The sequence below is a fragment of the Rhinolophus ferrumequinum genome, chromosome 8 (genome assembly GCF_004115265.2).
Source record: "Rhinolophus ferrumequinum isolate MPI-CBG mRhiFer1 chromosome 8, mRhiFer1_v1.p, whole genome shotgun sequence".
NCBI classification, from domain to species: Eukaryota; Metazoa; Chordata; class Mammalia; order Chiroptera; family Rhinolophidae; genus Rhinolophus; species Rhinolophus ferrumequinum.
The window spans coordinates 17,287,763-17,310,698 of record NC_046291.1 but is presented as its reverse complement, the minus strand read 5'-3'; the positions used below and the strand labels follow the sequence as shown (position 1 = coordinate 17,310,698).

At 52.7% G+C, this 22,936-nt stretch overlaps 1 protein-coding gene across 1 annotated transcript in view; it reads right to left on the bottom strand.

Moving 5' to 3' along the window:
- TNS1 (tensin 1) overlaps window positions 1–22,936 on the bottom strand; it is a 224,381-nt gene that overhangs the window by 21,787 nt on the left and 179,658 nt on the right. Inside the window, exons 20-24 of the mRNA XM_033111937.1 lie at window positions 11,853–12,049; window positions 10,799–10,874; window positions 6,844–6,936; window positions 6,234–6,257; window positions 5,676–5,714 (exon numbers count right to left, since the gene is read on the bottom strand). Coding sequence (XP_032967828.1) covers window positions 5,676–5,714; window positions 6,234–6,257; window positions 6,844–6,936; window positions 10,799–10,874; window positions 11,853–12,049 — 429 coding nt within the window. The remainder of the gene's footprint in view (window positions 1–5,675; window positions 5,715–6,233; window positions 6,258–6,843; window positions 6,937–10,798; window positions 10,875–11,852; window positions 12,050–22,936) is intronic.

Sequence of the window (22,936 nt, the reverse complement as noted above, 5' to 3'; positions counted from 1 at the left end):
GGGGCGCGCGGGGCTAGGGAGAGAGAGGTCTGTGTACAATTCCAGCCAGAGTCTGCCAGTCTGTGTTTTAGTTTCCACACAGAGTTCTCTCCAACCAACAGCGGGGACAATGCATGGGGGTGGGGCAAAGTGTCTGCAAAGGGATAGCTCAGGGTAATATATTCCAGGTATGGGGTACAGGGTGATGTAGCACCAGCGACCTCAGCAGCCAAAGCTGGAGCCCACACAGGCAGAGGCCAACAAGGCCTCCTCAAAAGCTCCCTCAACCAGCCCAGGCCTCCCAGCCACCTCCCAGAAGCCCCAGGCCACTTCCATTCCAAAGGCACAGACTGCCCGTGTGTGCCTGAGGGCCTGTTGGAGCCAGGAGACGCTATGGACATCCTCTGACCTGGGACAGGCACGCTTTCTTGTAAAGGAGCTGATAGAAAATATATTAGGCTTGGTGGGCCACACAGCCTCTGCCACAACTACTCAACTCTGCGGTTGTAGTGTGAAAGTAACCATAGACAACAGCATGTAAACCAATGAGCATGTCTGTGTTGCAATAAAACTCTTTGAAACAAATAGGTGGTGGGCCAGATTTGACCAAGTTTGCTGAGCCCTGAGCTAACCCATCTCCTCAGCCCAGAGAAGTGGAGTGATTTGCCCCAGAACACACAGCCCATCAGCGGTGATAGAGACTAGTCTCCTGATTCTCAGTGCTGACTCTGAGTGGCCTCACAGGGGCACCCAGAGCTGACTGCTACCAGGAACCCCAGGCCAGAAGCCAGAGAAGAGCCAGCTCCACAGGGCTATTAATGACAGAAATAGTAAATAATTATATGAGGACAGGAGGACTACATTACATTGGAGAATGTAAGTCTCTTGCCTCAGTCACACAGTAGCAAGTGGTGGAGTCGGTCCTGGAACCCAGGTGGTGTGGCCCAGAGCCTGCTCTCTGGCCCACTGCATATATGGCCAGCTGAAAATCAGGGTACTAATAGTTTCAGTGTGTCTTTAGCCTTGGGAGGTTGGCTTCATGCCCTGAGGTAACCCAGTTTAGCAGAAGGGACCATCAGGGCCTCACACCCACAGAAATGGTAATGGAGACCCAAGGCCAGAGCCCACCCTCCCCATCTACCCCTCAGCACCCAGGGTCACTCTCTCTGAAAACTCCTCTTGGCACCCCCTCTCCCACCCAGAGATGGCAGTGGGATCCCTCCACCCACTGGGCACCTCAGCTCCGTATTGATCTGGATTTAGGCATCTAGCGCAGTGCCTGGCACTTAGTAGGCCCTCGATATGCGTCTGTCCCACAAACTAGCAGATACATGACGTTTACTCTCCAGCCCACCCAGACAGAGGTGTATCATTAACTAAGACCTAAGAGACACGCACTCATTTTTACTCATTCCCTGGAGTACCTGTTGACCCCAAAAGTTCAAGCTAAAATCTACACGGATGACCCCTGAAGTGTGAGCTCTTCCCCCAGCCACCCTCCCCTCCTGATCCAGGCAGAAGTAAGTGAAGCCCTTCCACTCAATCTCCGCTCCTCACAAACCCAGAGCAGGAGGGCCCTTTGGCAAATTACTTGATTTTCTGAGTCCATCTCCAGATGTGTTCAAAACCAACCTTGCGGGCCAAAAAAATCAGTTTTCCCAAGTTTTCAGATTCAGATTTCCATATTGAAAATGACTCCTTTTCCTGTCTATTCCTTTCCTCTTTCCTCTCCTCACCACTTCAGTACAACATACGTCTCGTGGGCTCCCCTTCTTTCATTTACTGGAAGAGTAACAGGGATATAGGCTGCTGACTATTTCTGAGACTCAGTTTCCTCATCTATAAAATGGGAATAAGAATATCCACCTGCCCAGACAGGATCAAGTGATAGGCATGGGAAAGTTCCTTTTATTCTTTCTTGCTCATTCCAACTAGTTATTTATAAGCAGCCCCACTGTTGCCGGCCTATGCCCCAGCCGAGCCTGCTCCTGCCTCCCTCCACCCCTGTCTCCTGCTGTTTTCCTCCTGTCCTCCAATCCTGGAGCAGCTGCACCCAGAGGCCATGAGGTTGGGAAGGGCAGGAGAGGTGGGGCCGGGGAGGGTACTTCATGTAGAACATTCCAGGAGCCGAAACCCATTCCAAGTGGCTGTTGGTGGATGAGAGCAGCTGGAGGCCCAAAAGTGAGCTGGCCCCACCAGGGCACTGTCAGCTTTTCATCCACACCCTGAAGTGCATTTTCTGCCTCCCAGAAGAGGCTTTGCCTGGAGAGAAGGGGCCGCCCACTCCAAGTAAATGAAAACATGTGGGCGGGGGGAGAGGTAGGAAGTAAAGAGACCCCCCAGACCAGGAACTCAAAAGTTAAGAATTTCAGACCTTGTAGACCAAGCCACATGCCCCTCTCCTCTGAGCCCCCATTGCACCCTGTTCCTAACCCACTCAACACTCTCTCTACCTTATGCTGAAACGTCTGTTGGCGTCTCTGTCCTCACCAGACTGTCTCATGCGTCATTATACCCTCAGTGCCTAGCACGGGACAGGGCCCATAGTGGGTGCTCAATGAATCTGCACCACACAGCACTGCCCTAACACAGGTGCCATAACACACCCATCACCAAGGATCTCAGAGCAGGAAGAATCTCCGGGGAGTGGCATTTCTACTCCCATATCTTCCTTTATGCCAAATCAGTCCCATCTAATCGTCGGACAAACAGAACCTAACCTGAATGTCTCCTGTAAGTGTTCCTCTGGGCAAGAAGTTTCAGTCATTTCTTTCCCTGTGTCACCACTAGGAAGATATTCGTATGTTGACCCCCCTATGCACGGACGCAGGCTTTCTTCCGCTCCTTCACGAAGAAGGGTCCCAGTCCCCATAACCAGTGCAGTCATTGCAGAGGGGCGGCCTGCACATGCTGACCCAGCGCCAGCTCTCAGCCGTGCCCCTGACACGTCGTTTAACCTCCCTAAACGTCCTCATCGTTGCCATGGGGCTCCTACCATCTTCCTCTCAGTGCTTCTGTGATTGTTAAGCAAGACAATGCGCCGGTGACCCCCACAGGGTCCCACCCCTGCCTGCGGAACCGCACTCTGTACCACACGCCCGCTTGAGCTCCCTTGGTCCAGCCTCCAGCTCCCCTTTGTTCTCAGCCTCACCGACTTTGCAGTTCCTAGAAAAAAACATGCTGTTGGCTCCCATCCCAGGACCTTTGCGCAGGCCCTTGTCCTCGACACGGAAGCCTCTCCTCTCATCCCAGTTTCACCACGTTAATGTCACTCACCCTCACCGCTCACTGCTTCAGCCATCAGGTCTCACGAAACTGCATCCTTTCCCTTCAGAACACTTAGCTCAATAGTTATGTACTTCTGAACGACCATTGAATTCTGGCTCCTGTTCACGCACATGCCCCACGAGATTAGGAACCACGGTACTGCATCTCATTATATCCCCAGGGCCTGGCACAGTGCCTGGCACACAGTAGGCACACAAAATATTTATTGAATACATGAATCAATAAATGACAGAATGAATGGAAAGTACTTAGCACGGAGCCTTGAGCAGAGCAGACTCCCTTAAGGTCTTTTTCCCCCTCACTGAGTAGTTCTGCCTCTGACCCTTTCTCCTCACAGACATCGTTTTCTGAATTTCCCATCAAAGCGTTAGCAGGGCAGGCACGCAGAGCTTCAGACGGTCAGCAAAGAATGCGTGCTTTAGTCTGTCTGGGGAGGTGGTGCATGAGTCAGGAAAAACGAGAGCTGGCTGCCCACAGCCCCACTGCCTTCGCCTCACCGGCCGCACTCCCCAGGCCAGGACAGCAATTCCTAACCCCCACGCTAGAATCCCAGGGCACAGTGCCCGGACACAGGAGGAGGGCTTTGAAACGGCCACGTGACTAAGAGACAGGAGACCAGTAAGTCCAGTTTTGGCCCCACTGTCTCCTAACTGTGACCTTGGGCAGATGTCCCCACCCTTACCCCACAACACAACCCCAGCTCCAAAGCTGTGAAAAGGATGGGTGTGGCAGAGCTGATCCCTAAGGACTTTCCCCTCCTAACTCTGGGTCTCCAGGGCAGATGGAGGCAAGTCGAGGGCCTCGGGGCCTTGCAGGCTCTCACTCATGAGTGCAATGGGCAGGTCTCAGCTCAGTTCTACAGATACTCCCTCCTCCGAAGTGTCACCCCACAGTGGGAAACATAACAGCCAGAGCCTGCCAGCCTGTGGGATAATCTATCTCAGACCTTCCTAGTGGAAAGGGTTTGAGGTCCCACCAGTCTGTTGACGTCAGCAACCACGAGGAGTGTGGGTGGGCGTCGGAAACACACAAATGCTGGCTCCAGCCCCAGCTTATCCTAGACTCCTGTCCCTGTTGGAAACCAGCAGCCAGGAGCACACAGCAGCTCACCCTGTGCTGGAATCGGTTGCTGGGGGCACCTTGTTTGCAACTCCCAGGCAGCATTATGTGGTTGCCCGAACTCGGGCTAGAAGTGGGCAAAGCTTTATGGAAGTTCTAGCCATCTTACCTGGAGGATGGCAGATTCAGAGGGCAGAGCCTATGCCCGCCCTGGGGTTAGAAAATCAAGGTGGTAAGTGTAAAGAAAAGTGGGAAGTGGTGGACTTAAGAAAATCAGATGGATGGAGTCTTTAAAGAAACCAGGCAACATGGAATTAGGGCCCAGGTGACAAGTCAGAACATCTAACATGTCAGAGAGAGAAGGTGCTTCGGCACTCATCTCATCCAAACCCTTCTGGTGGACATGGCTTGAACTTTACCCAGATGCCACCAAACCACACACAAGCCACACATGCCAGCACCCCCTTCTTTTCACCTAATGCTGAGTCATCATTTGAATTCTGTTCCTAATAAGTTAAAGGCTTTCAACCAGATGACATAGCCCCTCTGTTTCATGGTGTACAATGTGGAGATCATAAGCTGAGACACAGACCTGCTCAAACTGTCCTCCTTCAAACTGTCAAAATTATTTGCATGGTGTCCAGATGCATAGGGGTAGGTCCATAGCTTTTCTGAAATCCCCGAAGGCATCTGAGATCCCAGAAAGACAGACTTCCTAACACCTGAGTTTATAAGAAACCAGGCAAGGGCTTCAAGAGGGCAATTCATGGCTTTAAGATAGTGGCTCTAAAATGGGGGTGACTGTCCCCCAGGGGAAATTTGCAACGTTGGAGACACTTGCATTGTCATGACTGGGGGGTGCTACTGGCATGTAGCAGTCAGAGGCCAGGGATGCTTCCAAATATCCTACCATGCACAGGCAGCCCCCACAGCTAAGCACTGTCTTGCCCTAAATGCCAGTTGTATGGAGGTCTGAGCTCTGAGCTCTGCCTGCGGTGTACATCCAGGAAAAGGAATAATGAGTGCCCTCACCCTCTGAAGGGGCTTGCTGCGCCCCAGGCAGGCTGGTGGAAATGCCACCAGGGTGGCAGCGGCAAGAGGGGCATTTTGTCAGCAAGGTGGCACCCCTAGTGCCTCCACACTAGCTGTGCCTGAACCCACGCTGTGAGCTCCTCCGTCAGGACTCGGGCAGCCTTTGGGGTGACAGCTCTCACCCGGGGGTGGGGAGCAGGCGGCTACGTGCCTGGTCACTTGAGACCTGTCCCCCAGCCAGCCACATCAAGCTCTGTGTGAAAAGCCATTCCCAGAGCCGGACAGCGGGAAGCAACACACAGCAAACCTGCACTTACCTTCCGAGAGCTCTGTCACCTCCTTCCCCTCATCCTCCTCTGAGGGAAGATGAAAAGAGAGGTGGGGAGGAAGGCAAGAGAGGCAGGTGATAAAGAGGAGAGCAAGAGCAAAAAGGAGAGAGAGAGAGATCAATTAACAGAGATTATTTCTTGAGAGAGAAAATGTGCTGAGAAAAGGGAGGTGAGAAAGCTGGGGTGAGGATCGGGCAGAGGTGACTCTCCACAAAGCACCCCAGGGTGAGGGGTAAGGTCCACCCTGACAAGACCTCAGGCTGCAGGACGAGGCGCCACTCAGGACACAGTTTGGGGGCCTCACTGTGAGGAGCAGCAGGCTCTGGCCCCCACAGTTCCTAGTGTCCCGGTCACAGCCCCTGACCCAGCACTTTTGTGGGCTGTGCCTCAAGCAAGAGTGTGTTCACCTGGTGAGGTGAGAGGCAGCCTCCACCCCCTTCTCCCTGGTGAGTCAGTGTCCCCGGTCATGCAGACACCTCCTGAGTGGGAGGCTGTGCCCAGTCATGTGTCCCCGTGGGTCACACGTGCATGCCATTACACTCCTACCTGGCAGGATCAGCCTTCTGGTGACTAAGGAAAAGAAGCCGAGTTGGCCACCAGAGCCCCAGCCCAGCCCTAAAACCAGAGTCTAGGGAGTAAGTTTTTGGACTCAGCCTGCTTAAAATGGCCACTCAGGGCCCAGGGCCCCCACTTTCCCCTTCCCTCACAGGAAGGAGAGGAGCTGGGAAATGTGACGAGGACATAGGAGATGTAAACTTGGGGTATGAGCGTGTGTGGGCATGTGTGCGTGTGTGTGGGTGTGTGTGCACGTGTGTGCACCTGTGTGTGTACGGAAGTGTCTGAACACAGGCATGGAGGAGCCAGGCTTCTGGCAGAGAGCAGACCAACTCCAGGGACACTGAGGCCAGGGCCCCAACGCTCCACGTCAGAGCACACGGTGACAGCGCTGACCCCACACATCAATGGGCAGAAAAGCTGCAAAGGGACCTCCCCCCCACCCCCAACCTCAGCATGGGCACAAACCCAGGCTGCCACCTTGTTTCCAGGAGGGTCCAGAGAACTTGCCACCTCTGGTTTTCTGATTCGGTCCTGAGGTTCTGCCCCACACCTCCCTCTGGCCTCCTCTACCACCTCCCGCCCAGCCAGCGTCACTCACCACCGGTCGGGTGCAACAGGATGTCCGCTGGGTTGTGGGGTTTCAGGCCCAGAGCAGACAGGGGTGTCTTGGCCAGACCTGGAGGGGAGCGCACTGTGCCAGAAAGAAGAGGGGAGACACAGGGAGTGAGCGTCGGGGTGGGGAGATGTGGGGTGATGAGGAGAGGCAGGATGGAGGGCCCCCAAAAGTGAGGGCATATTAGGGAGGGGTGGGCGCAGGAGAGGGAGCCCCAGCCCTGGGGGTGCTGCTGTGGCTCCACTGCATTTTCTTTTCTCCGTGTTTCTCCACATTAGTTTGAAGGGTAAAGGGAGACAGGATGTGGTGCCCTTGTCCTGGCCCTTCCCCTCGACCGTGATAAATCCTTCCCTCCCCTAGGCCCTTAGTTTCTTTGCTAAGGTCCCCTTACGTGCCATGGTTTGCAACATACACGCAAGTTTCTTTGGCTAGCTCTGACTTTATGTTATTTTTTCTTCCTTCCTCTTCTCACTCTCTGCCACACACATATAGTCTTTTGAAACCAGGCACTTAGATGGACTTAGAGAACCGAAGAAAATGAAGCACCCAGACAGTACCATCCTGTAAAGGGGAGATGGAGGAGAAAGAATCACCAGCAGAACCATGCCAACCCTGAGACCCCAGGCCAGCCTGTAGCCAAAGATCTTTGACCCCCAGCAAAGTGTGTCCCTTGCAAACCCCAGAAAGACAGAATTTCTCAGTGTGGGGCTCTGTGCCCCCTAAACCTCAGTGTTCTAGAAAAGGGAGAAGCCCGATCTCCACAATCCTCAGCCTAGAGCACCAACTCCCTGTGCAAATCCCAGCTCCCTCCCAAGCCAGCGTCTGGGTTAGAAGTGTCACATAACACACAAGGTCAGAAAGGGCTGTCAGGCTTTGTCCCACCGGCCAAGGACAAGGCTGGACTCTGAGCTGATCTGCAGAGGGGTTGTTTTGCCCAGTCACGAGACGTCTCACTGGCGGCTGCCACGTCTCCTAACACACCTCTGAGGGAAAGTAAAGAAATGAGCTCTGTTTCTCCTATCACAGCCATCTGAAGCCTGCAGAGGCCACAGGCCCTGAGGACATGCAGACCCATCGCAGTCCGAGGCTGCCTGCACCACACCAACAGCCTCAGCAGACGAGCTGTGGCCCTCAGCTGTCCAGGACCTGCACAGCAGTTCCAGACCCTCCCTGGCCCTGCCTCCCTTTTCCAACAGGCAGTGAGACCTAGAGGAAATGGACGAAAAACACTATCTCTCAATGCAAGTAATGTATATAACTTATTCGTGCACATGCAGGTGTGTTCATAGGTCCACGGGAATAGGGTGTTATTATAGGGATCCCGTGGGTGGTCCACTCCTGCACTCCAGCCTCACTCCGTCCTTAGATGCCCAACAGACAAATACAGCAGAGGGGACAACTGTGTCCACACATCCAGGCACGGGGTAGGTCTAGTCCTGTGTGTCTCTGTCCCTCCCTCTCTCTTTACACATATGCACAGAGGTGTCTTGCCATAGACGCTTACCAAGCACTTATTCATGTTTGTCAGACAAATGAATTTGAACATAATTAATTACGAAAGAATGAGCCCAGCCTCAGAGGCCACTGTCCATGGAATGACCACGATGGCTCTCCAGCCCCCAAGTCCGGGAGGCTTCTCTTGGTTACTCTCATGTACCTCCAGTTCCCTACTCGCTCATGCCCCTAGTCCCCAGGGTCTGGCCCTTTTGCTGAGGCAGACGAGTGGGCGGCCCCAAAACCAGACAAGGCTTTTGCTTCCTGAGAGAATTCCTTACATTTCTCCGCCTCTGTCCTCTCTCTCAGCCCTGTGCATGGATGAAACCTCTGACTTATTTTCCCTGCTGGGGCACCCAGGGCTGGCCAAGGGGAGAGAAAGAAGAATAGAAACAGAACAAGTGGCAAAACCCAACCCAAGCTCAGCCCACACGGCTTCTGTCCAAAACAGGGTCATGGCCAAGATCCTGGCCATTTGGACCAACAGGGAATCAGAGCAGGTATGAGGGTGAAGGGTAAGACCAGGGAGAGAGATTTCACAGAGTCATAAAAGGCCACAGAGCTGTCTCCTGAGCAGATTGCCGGGGCTTGCACTGTCCAGTATGGCAGCCACGAGCCACACAGGGGCTTTCGAGCACCTGCAGTGTGGCCAGTCTGAACTGAGAGCTGGAAGTATACCCCACACACCAGATTTCAAAGATTTGGTGTGAAACAAGAACACAAAATATCTCAATATATCATTACGTGGTGAAATGATAATATTTTAGAGCTTTGGGGTTAAATAAAACTTATTAAAATCAGTTTCACCAGTTCCTTTGTACATTTTTTTAAAAGATTGAAACACAGCTCATTATTATGTTTCTGTTGGTTCACCTGTTGAAATGATATTTAGGGTTAATAAACAGGAATCACTACGGGCCGGCCCGGTGGCTCAGGTGGTTAGAGCTCCATGCTCCTAACTCCGAAGGCTGCCGGTTCGAGTCCCACATGGGCCAGTGGGCTCTCAACCACAAGGTTGCCAGTTCAATTCCTCGAGTCCCGCAAGGGATGGTGGACTCTGCCCCCTGCAACTAAGATTGAACACGGCACCTTGAGCTGAGCTGCCTCCCGGATGGCTCAGTTGGTTGGAGCTCGGGCTCTCAACCACAAGGTTGCCGGTTGGACTCCCACAAGGGATAGTGGGCTGTGCCCCTGCAACCAGAAAAAAACAGCAACTGGACCTGGAGCTGAGCTGCGTCCTCCACAACTAAGATTGAAAGGACAACAACTTGACTTGGAAAAAAAGTCCTGGAAGTACACACTGTTCCCCAATAAAGTCCTGTTTCCCTTCCCCAATAAAATCTTTAAAAAAAAAAAAGAAATCACTAAATTTAATTTCTTCAGTTTCCTGTTCGGTTTTTAATGCGGCTATTAAAAAATTTAAACCACAAACGTGGCTTGTGTCATATTGGACAGCACTGCTTTAAGGAGAACCCTGGCGTCCAGTCACAGCTTCAGCCTCTTGCATGCCCAAGATGGCAGCCAACGTGAGTTCTTCTGGTGCAAGGGTCAGGTACTGGTGCCACGTTCCTCCTTCAGCAGGCCAGCCAGCCACCAGGGGAATGCACGGCCAGCTCCAGCTGCTCCGCCCTCACCCGCCTCCCCTCTCACCAGGGCAAATGCACAGCTTAGGCCAAGCCCAGCCAACCCAAACCCGGCCTCTTCCATCTCTACCAACCCGGGCTTCTCAAGGGAAGTCTGAGCCCTTCGTAGCCTAGTTCCATTACTGCTTTCCCACAAGGGCCTCCTGCAGCCCCTCTTCATGTCTCTTCTACCACAGAAAGGAACCCTGTCCCACTGCTGTGCTCATCTGCGTCTTCTCTTTGGGTGGAAACCTCTGCCCTTTGGGGGTTTGCGTCTCCCGTGAGCGCATCAGGGGTGCAGACTAAATGCGCCTGCCTGGAGGCCGAGGACAGGTGAGATGGGGACTCGGTCAGCCCGAGCGTTCTGGGCCTGTGTTTCCTTGATAGAAACTAAAGGAGGTGCCTGGATGCACACAGAAATGAGGGTCGGAAGCAAGAAGGTGAAGGGGTGTCTCCGAGACACACCAGCAAGTCACAAAGGCACCTTTTAGGATAGGGATGTTTCTGTGTGAAGAATGCAAAGACTCTCAACAACTAGGAAAACTCCATATGATGGGAGCCCAGGGGTCCCAGAGGCAGTCAGCCAAGAATCCTAAGATTCGGGCTGCCGTATCCTTAGATGTGCGAGTGTGGACAACAGAAAGGAAGAGAAGTGGGGGAGGGAAAGTGAAGTGAAAGGAGCCATTAGGGATGTGAAGGGGCAGATTCTGGCTCTGCCCAACTTGGCCAGCACCCTCCCCACCCCAAACCTGGGATACTTACACAGGCAGGGGTTAAGATAGGGGCCTAAGGGGATTCAGGAGAGCTGGGCATGGAGCTCTTACCTCCACTGGGCAGTGGGCTGGTCGGGGAGGTTCCCTCCATCTCCTCGAAGGCTTCCTTGTAGCTGTGCAGATGGGGCTGCAGGAGAAGAACAAGGGGAAGAAAAAGTGGCTACACTGGTGGCCATGACTTTGAGAAGGAGGCATTTCCCAGTTAACTAGCCCACGAAGCCCCTCGCCAGCCTGACCACCCACCGCTCCCCAGGTAAACAGAGGTCAAAGGGAGAGCCTGCCCATTCAAGGCCCCAACAACTCCTTGTAGCTGACAGAACAGAAAGTGGCTATTTTTAAGGCCATGGTCTGGCATGGATGGAACTCAGGAGAACCTGCCTTGGAAATATTTCAGAATAGCGCCAAAGAGAAGGGTCTGGGGGCAGGGAACTCGGGTCCTGGCAGAAGGCAGAAGAGAAAAGATGTCCAAAAGCCATTCATGCCCAGAATGACTCAGCCTGGATTTTATCGGATATGGACTATTCGCATCACAATCTTCCAGGGTGCCCGTTTCAAATGCAGATTCCTGGGCCCCATCCCAGAGCTAACATGCTGGAATCTCTGGACGTGGACTTGGGAATCTATATGTTAACAAACTCCCGGGTGGTTGTTGGGCTGAAGTTTAAAACCTACTGACTGCCTCACACCATGGAAATGTCTCAGAAACGCAAACATTTGGCATTGAAATTAGATCTGTGGAGAAAACCCTGTATCTAGAAAGGGCTTAAAAACCTTTGTCAGTCTATGTGGTCTGATTTGGAGTTTAGAGACTGTGGTCCCCTATGTCATACCCAAGATCCTTAACACCCTACTCAAGGGCGCTCTTTAGGAGTCAAGAGGGGATCTCAAGGTCAGGGTTAATGGAAGACCTGGGGCAGAAAAGCGATTTAGGGAAGGAAATGGGCTCCAGATTCCACACGCCAGAACCCTAGGGTGAGAACGCAAGGAGAAAAAATTACCGGGTTTCCTGACGCGTCAGTGCCACCCAATTGACCATCAGGTTCCTGGAGAGTTCAAGTGGGCTCTGCTACCCTCTGTGGCCCCAGGATGCAGCCCAAGGACTCACCTCTTTGGGCCGCCCTCCAGGATTGAGAGCAATGGTGAGAGCCAGCTCTGGGGAGACGCACTGGACAGGGGAACGAACCCCGGGGCTCCGGGGGGATGAGGGTTCTGGAGACTGGTTCTCATACTGTCCATCACTGGCCGCCCGCCTCCGAAGAGGGGTTGGGGGCTCCGCAGGCTGCTTCTCCCGAGCCTTCACTCCTGGGAGGAACGGCAAGGCAGAGAAGGCAATGAGCATATTGTGCGAGAAAAGATCGATCGGGCCTAATTCCCCCCAGAGAAGACAGCGCGAGCTCAGGGGCCATGCTGGCATTGGGCCTGTCTCCCCTCTGCACCTCCCCCTGCCTCCCTCCGGCCACACCGGGGGTTTCTCTGCAGGGTGGGGGACCTGCTGAGGCTGGGCTGGCCTTCACCAGGAATCTGCCCCGCACAGGGTTGGGGCCCAGAGCACAAAGGACTGATACAAGAAACAGATGTCAACTCTTTCCAAGGCCTGGAGGCAGAGGGCCAGAGCTTCCAGGCAAATGAGGGAAGGTGGAGGGAGGAGAGACAGTCTCCAAGGCGACTGATCAACCAACAAGCAACATCAGGCCCATGGGAAGAACTCCGGGAAAGAGCGAATTACGCACCATCTTACAAATGGTGCCCCCAAGAAGACACAAAGAAATGACTAAGTCTTCTTATAAAGTTCCTGGCCCCAGCTGGCCCCTGGAATATCGCTGGCCTTCTCTGGGGTTCCCTACCTTTATCCAGTGTAACTGAGAAACCTCTTACCAACGTCCCTTATGCTGGCCCCTTCACTACCACCCGCCCATTTTCTTGCCCCAAAGATGGCCCTGGTTCCCTCCCAACAGAACAGCAGGCAAAGAGCTCAAGCTATGTGTTCCATCTGCTTTTCTGTACTTCCTTCCATTCCACAGGCCTGGGGATATTGCTAACCCCACCCTCCTTCCTTCCCACTCCCTCTTCCCGCAGCTGGGCCAAGGCACAGAACCCACGGCCTCACTGAGCTGGCTCCATAATCCTAGAAAAACTTACTCCCCCAGGTCCCAGAGGCCAAGACCCAGCCTGAGGGCGGGCTCCTCGTCCGGATTATCTCGTACCTAGAGATTCTCAGCGCTGCCTTCACCACCACCCAAGAGCGGGTGAGGTGAGAGGAAGTGCCGGGACTTACCAAAAGTCACATGGGACTGGGACCCTGACCGGACCAGCCTCATGCCAGCACACCTGGGAACACTGCCCCATGGCACACGTGCACCCACACGCACACAAGAACACATCACTGGCCCCCAGAAATGTGCCAGTGCAGCCAAGCAGAAATCGCCCTCATTCACACTGAATCATCATCTATTATCCACAGTGGGGTCTGCGCACCCCAGGAGGCCTCCCAGCTCCCCCCGGCACAGCCACTGAGGTTGCCATGGGAAGCCTTCTTAGTTGTCATGAATAGCAGCCACCGGCTGCCAAGTCTGGAGATGGATGGACACCACACACACACACACACACACACACACACACACGCACGCACACACTCCGAGACACACGCTCATACTCTCCCATAATTAGAGGCCCTGTCTGGAGAGCAGCCGGACTGGCACACATTTACAAATGCAGAAGGTACCCGGGGGGCGGGGTGTTTCAAGTCTCCACTTTGGGCTCTTTATTATTCAGAGGCAGCCTGCCTGCCATCTCAACTGAGAAAAAAGAACCCAAATGGAGACCGTAATCTAGACTCACAGACTACTTAAAGCATCTGAGCCCCTCACCTGATAGTGCCCTGATTTTCAGAATAGAAAAAGGGAAGTTGCATAGTCCTAACCAGGGGCCAGAGGAAAGATGGGGCACGGATCTGAAAGGGTTGAGCAGCGTGGGGACTCTACAGCAAATCCAGGTCCCCAGCCATCAGAGAAGCAGCCTGCTTCTCCCACTACACCTGTGGGCAGCTCTGCCCTTAACCATGCTTCTCCTACCCACACCGAGCCCCCTTTCCCTCAGGCCTCCTGGGTAGCTCGGTTCAGGATTACTGCCGGTTTTGTTCCTAGCAAAAACACTAGAGAGAAACAGACATAGCCATTGATTTTCTAATAATAATTGTGACAAAGGAGGCTCCTTCGGGAAAGGCTCTTGGGATTTGCAACTAAGTTCATCCCCAGGGTTAACAGCAAGGCGTTAGGGGTGGTCTCAGTTCTGGCTCACCCAGCCCCACAGGCTCTGGCTGGCAGGTCCCTGCGCCTTGGCGACAGTGGTCAGTTGCCCTGTGTGGGATCTGATGTCTGCCCTTGAAAAGTAGGCCTGTTTCCATTTGAGGCCCTGAATCTCCCAGAGGGACAGAAAACCTTCTCCCCAGTGCGCCCCAAACACCTTCTGTGTTCAGTGCCGCAGACGGTTTCAACGCCCAGAGGGGAGTCTGGACTGCTGCTGGAGGGGCTTCCCAACTGTGGAGGGTGGGAATCCCTAGCACAAGGCAGCTGGACATCTGAGAACCATCTCAGCTCCTCAAGTCTCCTCTCCATTGCCACCAGATCGGCACACGGGAGCGTGTTCTGTCCAGCGGCAGGCAGATGGCCAGAATGACGCCCAGAGAGCTAGGGCACTGCTGAGGAGCCCCCCTCTGCAAAAGGGGAAAGACCCCGCATTCCAGTCCCACGGGACAGCCCCGCCCACTCCAGAGCACCCCACAGCACTAGTGACAAGCCAGGGCTTCTCACATTCTTTGAACACAGTGTCTCACTGTTGTCCCCCTTGGCAGGCCCAGATCTGCCCGTCAGTGCCTGGAGAGCCATGTTCCCTCTCTCTTGTCTTTCCCTACGGGAGGGGAGACAGAGCAGGGCAGAGGGGAGAGAAGAGAGCCCCATTGTTCCTCAGCCAAGCTGGGACGTCTGGACACAAGCTGACAGCCAGTGTCAGAGAGAGAACACCCCCCCCCACATCCTAGAGACTGACTGATAATAAAAATAGGCCTGCTCCCCCCACTACCCTCCTCCCTTCCACTACCCTGACCCCAGGCTTTCTCAGTCCGAGGCTCCATCCTCAATCTCTCTCGGAGCCTGTGTCTCTGTGTGCTCCATGCCCTACACACACAGGCACACATGCACATATACACATACACCCACTTGCGCACATACACAGCTTTCACCCGACAGGAATGGCGGGAGGTCCATCACCCTCAGAACCTCTACAGTCAGCCAGCAGGAGACCGCAGGGCCAGAGGAAACTCACAAAGAAAGGAGGAAAGAGGCATTGGAGGGACTCTGGAAGCTTTTGCTGGGAAGCCTCCAGCCCCAGGAGCATAAGGGGTGGGATGCCCCTAGCAAGGCAGTGGCCTTTGGAATGATAATGTGCTAGATTCAGAAGCTCTTTGTCGTCCTCTGAGGACTGCCCACACTCTGTGGGCACTGGGCCTGCCCCACAGCCTGCAGGACAGTGGTCACCTCAGCCCAGGGCCTCCACACAGGCTGCCAGATACGAAGAGAAGGGCGCCAGAACAGCCTCATTTTCCGGGGCTCCTCATTCCACCCCCTAGGACGGTGCTATGTTTCATGGAGCAGTAGGCTCCAAGCCTCCCCAAAAGTGGGCCAGAGCTGAGGCACTGAATCCCCTTTACCACACACACAAACACACACAAACACACACACTGCAAATTCTGGGGGCTGTAAACCTAACATACATCAATGAACACACTGTGGCAGAGCACAGCCACCCACCACCACTCCTGGGTCCCCTGGACAAATGCCCCCATGTCAGGCTTTATCCCAGGCCTTCCCTATACCCCCAGCCTGGCCACCTCCACCCCCACAGACCCAGCTCTTCTTTCCAGCCTTCCCATTTCCAGAAGACTGGATTCCTCAGATCCAGGAGGCAGGGCCGGGTGTCCAACAGCATGCCTGGGGCTCCGGAAGCGAGGCGATCCGGGAGGCCACCTGCTGGGCCAGGGCACCAGAAAGCCACACGGCGATCACACTAGCAGCCCCAGGGCAAGCCATGCCAGCTCCCCTCAGGACAGGCCCACCACCCCAGAACTGCCCCAAACCCAGGCCCAGCTGAACACTGCACTCCCCACCACTGGGCCGAGAAAAAGGTGGAGGGAGAGGACAGGAGGTGGACAGAGTCGTTCTGCTAAAGCCATCTCCCCATTGTCCATGGACGAGGAGGAGGAGGGTCCGGGAAAGCACCAGAGATTGCCATTGGAAGTCAACTGTTCCCACCACTCCCTAAGCCTTTCCCCGGAACTGCTCAAGGTCACAGCGTGAGGCGAGCCTAAGCAGCCTCTTCTTCCCGACCTGGGCCTCTGGGCTCCGAGGAGCAGGGAAAGGATGAGGTGACACCTTTCCCAGCCTAACAGCCTATGTATGGCCTGTATGTCCCAGAGACCGGGGCAGACGTGGTAGGCGACATCACCCTCAAATAGAGCAATGTGACCCTTGATGAAGAGTCTGCCATGATGGAGCACATCAAGGCACCGTGCGAAATACACACAGCAGGGCTGTGATCCTCCACTTTTCACATGGGGAAACTGAGTTCTGGGTAATAACGAGACTTGCCCAGGTCACAGAGGTGGTCACAGGCAGAGTTAGGACCATACCCAGGACCTCTGACTCTGGGCCATGGGTCCTGGAATCAGAAATTAGGGATGAGGTCACACGAGGTGCTCTGTCCCCAGGGAGTGCTGTACTCAAGTGTACACAGAGCAGCAGGAGCTGGGGCACCACTCTTTGTCTTATGTCCAGTGGCCCATGCAAAGCACAGCCTGGCTCCTGCTGAGGCCCTGGCCCAGCAGCCGCGATGGTCTGGCCAGGGTGGCCGGAGAGCTGGGCTGTCCCGAGCCCTCACTGAGCACTTTATTGCAAAGACCTACGTGTCCACGGTAAACCTGGAAGTTAGTCTAGTTACCTCAGATGCTGTTACCAGCAGGTAAGGCCAAGGCTAGAAGCACCAGTTTGTCCATGCAAAAGTGGGAGCACTTGCTCATGCAGAAGGAGGGAGAGAGGGAGAGAGGGAGAAGGGAGAAGTGGGCAAGGAGAGAGAAGGGATGCAGTGAGAAAAGGAATGGGGGCAGCGCAAAAGAGAATATGAAAGAGAGAGAAAGAACAGAAGAGGAAGAAGAAGTGAGGAGGAAATGGAAAAATGAGAGGAAGAAAATGGTCAAAAGTTTAGAAGGAATAGCACATGAAAAAGGAGAGGAAGAGAGAAAAACTGAGATATAACTCAGGTGAGGGCCAAGGAGCTATAAAGGGGGTAGGGGAAGGAGAGGAACCAACCAGAGAGGGAAGAAGATCGGAGCCGGTGGAGAGGAGGGAGCCGGTAGCTGACACTTTGCCCCATGCCCTGCAGTCTGGCGTTATACGCTGCCCACCCCACCCCAGGGGAGCCGGCAGGGAGGGGAGGCAAGCAGGAAGGGAAGGGATGACACCAGGCAAGGAAGGCACCACGCCCATGGCACACGTGACGGATGAACATAGGACACACGAAGAACGAAAGGGACGCGGCAATTAAACAAGACGAAACAAAACAAAAACAAAGAGAAAAATCAAGATTAGTTGATGTTTTGAGTCTTGGATCTGGCCACACACTGGAGGGAGGTCGGGAGGGTGTCAGGCAAGAAAAGAGGGCAGATCCAGGGTCTCGCTTCTCCCAAGCGCCAGTGGACCTGCTGCTGTCCGGCAGGACTCCACGTCCCTCTAATTTCTAACCCCAGCGTGGAACCAAGAAGGTGCCAGCCTGGGACCAGATTTCAATCCTGTTGGCCACACGTCATCAGCATGGCCCCACCAGGTCTGCTCTCCTCTCACGGTCACCTGCCTCTCCCTGGATTCAGCTGTAACTGCCAGTCTGAGCCCAAGGGTCATGACCCCTTAGCATCCAAGCATCCTTCAGCCCTTTGTTCTTCCATCACACCTACCTTCGTAATCCTCTTCTGTGGGAGCCACTTAGGATTTTCTACTCCTGCAGAAAGCTGCTGAGTACCACTGAAAAGTCCCTAAAACGAGCCTACCCGGATGCATTAGAAGGACCTGCTATGTCATTCTTTTATTCACCCTTGCAGACTCCCATGTCACCTTCACACACAGGGGCCTCCCAGCAGCCAGTATCCCCCTGGCCTGGCTTCCAGGGAACGACGCTCTTTTAGCTTTCCTTTACTTTGCCACAGCTCCATACCAGTTTCTTTGCTGGTTCCTCCTGCGTCTCCAACCACTGAATGTGTTTGGATGAGACTCCAGGACTCAGTCCTGGGACCTTTCCTCTACCTGTGACAGCATGCAGTGGCGTGTGTTACATGACATCCCCCTACTGACACTTCCCACATTTCTAAGCTCTAACCTCTCCCCTGAAATTCCGGATTCATATATCCCACCATCTTGGATGTTTTCTGTGCCTCTCAAATCTAACACGGCCAAAATCACACTTCTGATATCCCCTCTAAGCCGGCTCTTCTCACATTTGCACATTCGTACCCATCTCCACAAATAACAACCCCATCCGCTAGTTGCTCAGGTCAAAAACCTTCACTTTTCCTTTCTCTCACATCCCATGTCTAGTCTGTCTATAAATCTTGATGGTTCCACCTCGAAAATGTCTACAATCTGAGCACTTCTCACTATCACCACACATACCGTCCTGATCCATGTCAGCAGCCTCCTAACTGGTCTTCCTCCTTCCATCCAGGCCACATTGATCCTTTTAGAACAAGTCAGATGAAGTCACTCCTCTGCCCAAACCCTTCCCAAGGCTACTCACACCACGCCAAGTAAAAGACCAGGTAGGTTCTTGCAATCACCTGTAAGGCCCATGTAAGCTGCCCCCATCCCCATCGCCGCTCTGACTTCGTGTCCCTCTATCCTCCCCGTATCAGGTCTACTCCTGCGTCAGGGCCTTTGCACTTGCTGTTCCACCTGGCACACTCTCTCACTACCCAGAGAAGCCTTCCCTGACCATCCCATGTAAAGCGCAACCATCCACCCACCCTCACTGGCACTTCACTGCTTTATTTTATCTCTATGGCACTTATCTGACAGGTTATGTATGTATTTGCTGGTTTGTGTATTGTCTATCTCCACCTTGCAGGCAAAGATTTTTACCTCTTTTGTTGACCACCATTTTTCCAGAGCCTAGACTAGCATGTAGCACAGATTAGGGGCTCGAGCTGAATGCTCAGATGGGCCTTGCTCTCATCTCCTGTTTCCATGGTAGAATGCAAACCTGGGTTCTCAATTTAAGTTTCCAAAGCTTGACACCAGCATCTCCCTATATCTGTATCTATCCTTTATTATTTCATGAGAAGGTATCTCACTTCCTGGTTGAGCCTAAATTATCCTCCTGGGCTCTCAGCCTATCCCCACTTACCTCCTTAGAGACTTTATTCTACCAATGTATTTCTCTCTCTCATATCTTTTTCTTCTCCCTCTGCTCTCCATATTCAACCTCTCTCTTTCCCCTAAAAATATTCTTATGGTTCCCATATTTACCAAAAAAAACATATGTTCTCAATATCTTGCTACCCTCTTTAGGTACCATCTTCTCTCCTTTTAGCATAAAACCACTCAAAAGAGTAGTTGACATGCCGTCTGCACTCCCTCTCCACTCGCTCTTCAATCGCTCAGTCTGGCTTCTGTCACCATCACGCTACTGAACATTTGCCTTTCAGAATCACTGGGACCACCTAACTGGCAAGCCCAGTGCTTTTTTCTCAATCCTCATGGCCTTTCCACAGTGACGATGCTAACTCCCCACCTTCCCCCTGGAAACCTTCTCCTATCCTGACTTCTGTGAAGACCCACTGTCCTGAGCATTCATTCATAGTCCCCTGTACAGCCTCCATTCCCCTCCTGGCTAATTGGCCTAAATTCTTTTCTCCCCATGCCCTCTGACATAGAGAGCTCATCTATGCCCAAAGCTTTAAACTTCACCTTTGTGAGGATGACCCCAAAATCTATAGCTCCTTCTACTCTTTCAAGCTCCAATTCTGGGTGTTCAATTGCCTTCCATACATCTCCACCTGGAGGCTCCATCATCACCTCAAACTTGACATATCTAACCCTGAGGTCTTCATCTTACACCAAACTTGCTCTTCCCCCTATTTCCCAGCTTGTTCATGGGACCATCATTCTGCTTCTATGCATGGAGCCTCAGAATCCTCTGTGATGTCTCCGCCTCCCTCACCCACTACATCCAATCAATTTGTAAACACTCACTACTTGCACAGCATCCTTGGGTCCCTCTCTTCTTTTTCATTTCCACGGTCAGCACCCTAATCCAGTCCACATCACCTAGACTATCTAATAAGCTGCCACATCTCCAGCTCATAGTCACTACCATTTAGCATCCTTCCTGCCCACACCCACCAGGTAAATCTTCCTAAGCGACAGCTTGGCATACTCTCCTGACTAAAACACAGAAATGGCTTCCTACATTGCTGCTAGGTAAGATTTAAGCTCCTTAGTCTGGCATTTAAGGCCAACCCAAGGCAGGTCGCAGGCTACCTTTCTTGACTCTCTCACACACAGCCTACATGCTCTCAATCTACTCTATTCTTCAAACATCTGTATGCTTTCCTGTCTTCATTAAGAACTCTCTCTCTCTCCAATGACCCCATTCACTTTCAAAATCCTACCCATTGTCCAAGGCTCTGGTCAAAACCTACACTCAATGCAGAGCCCCTCTAATCTCTCTAGCTGACAGTAATATCTCCTTTTTCCTCACAGGACTTTCTCCATACCTCCCTTATTATGAATGACTTCATTTTAAAGTTCCAGTTTTTCCCCCTTACTAAACTCTAGATTCCTTAAGGATAAGATCCAAATCTTATTTCTAACTTGCATCAAAATTTCTCCCTCTAGAGATATCTGAGATCAGTCCAGTCACAGAATCAGGATTGTAAGATAACTTGATTAGACTCACCAACTCTGACTCTTATTTGTTTTTCTTGTCGTATTGCACTGGCTAGGACATCCAATACAACGTTAAATGGGAGTGGTGATAACAGGTATCGTTATTTTGTCCCTGGCTATAATAGGGATGTTTCTAATGTTTCACAAGAAAGCATGATGTGTGCTACAGATTTCTGGTACCTACCCTTTATCAAGTTAAGAAAACTACCCCTACATTCTCTGTGATCTAAGCTGAAATAAAATATAAGTGGGGGTTGAATCAAAGTGGAATGAACCAGGGAGATGGTACTGAGGTATGGAGGGCAGCCAAGGAGAAAAAGGCAGAGCTGAGAGAGAAAAGCCAGGAGAAACGAGATCAAGTTGATGTCCATGAAGGGGCTCTCCCTCACGTTAAAGCTTATGTTCCAGCTGCTTGCAGAAGCATGTAGAATGAGCAGAAAGAGGTGGTGCTGGAAGTCTATCGTCCCTGGCTCCTAGACTATTCTGCACATTGATCCTGCCTATATGCCTTTATCTCCATAAGCACTGCAGACACACTGAAGGGCTACTGAAGAAGCGTGCGAGCAGAACCTGCTGACATAAGAAATACTGTTCATGACAGGACGTGGACCAAAGAAGCCCCTTTGTAGCCCTGGAAACCAAATATAACTGTCCCCTCTATACATCTCATCCCTTCTCCTGAGTCACTCGCAGTTGGTGGAGGAGATGGGAGCAGAGATATGCGAACAATATCACCCCCTTCCTGACAAAGACTGAGCAGCTGTAGGATATGGAGGTTGATAGCCAGTACCATGGAAGCTAGTAGGAAAAACAAGGCTGAGGGGAGATGCACTACAAGAGGGACATCCTTCCTGGACCATTCAGGTATGGCTTCCTCTTGAGTAAGCTCCAGGAGAGCTATACGAAAGGGTTTTAGTAGGGGGAGGAAATTCATCCTGCTCCCCAGAGAAAAGGCCCCTGGATCCTGCTTATCATTAGGCTAGAGGGTCACTATTCCTCGGGCCACCACCCACCTCTATAAAATATTGAAAGGACCCCATCCCTCTCCCGTCAACAAAACCAAGAAAGAAAGCATCTCTTCTGACAAAGAAGTAGGGGAGCCCAGATGTGGGAGAAAGCAGAAGACATTAGCCCCATTTGGACCACCCCATGGAGCCTTTCTTTCACGCCTAGGGTTCCTGTGTTTTGATCAAAGGTAAAAACAATGATGTGCTGCTACTCCAGCTCTCCAGGAGAGATTAGCCCTGATTGCCAGTTTCCATGGTGTAAATACTTCCATTATGACCAATTTCAAGTTACCGATAGTTGAACTGGGGACTGTGCTCTGCTCTGAAGAATAGGAGCAGGACATCCATGCCCCCACACCCAGGTCCAGGGCCCAGTCCAACAGCCAGCTGGCCTACCCCCAGTCACTTCTCCAAAGCAACGTCCATTCTCAGGGAGGGAGTCTCCCTCCCTCCATGCAGCTGGCATGGTGACTCAGCTTCCCCTAAATTTAGGGAAAGGGGTGGAGGGAAAAGTCAGGTGCCCAGACTTTTCTTCTCCTCCCTGAGCTTCCACCACCCTGTTTGCTGAGGACCTTGGCACAACCCCCCACACCCACCCCCAGCACCAGTCTCTGGATCACCCCTGCCTGGGCTTTACCTCCACAACAAAACAAAACCACAGAATTTGCTGCCCAGTTTGGCTGCCCCAGTGGAATGGTCATAGGCTTAGGCCAGTGGGAAGGAAGGGAACCCTTCCTGTCACTCCCAACATGGCCCTGCACACTCTGCCGTTTCTTGCCTTTATTTCCCCATTCAGCTTTTCTGGTTGCTCCACTCTATCTCCTCTCTCCAGAAAGATAAGCACATTCGTGTTCTGATAGGAAATGAAGCTTCATTCTCAGTGACTGCTTCCCGTACAAAGCTGGTCCTAAAGCAAGGACTAACAGGACAGTTGGACAAGAAGGGGGACCTTGGGCTCCCCAGAAACAGAGAAATATCCTCAAAGGACCCAGCGGGGTTGAACACTCAGATGGTTGAACACTCAGATGGAGCTCAAGGGCTTCAGGATACCCTCTCAGGCTTCATTACGCCTCTGGGATGGCCCAAGAATGAATTCAAGTCTATAGAGCCTTCTCCATGCTTTCCCCAAAAAACTGAAATCTGAGGACAGAGAGCACAGCAGGCAGTTGCAGAGAGCATCTCCTCTCTGCCTAGAA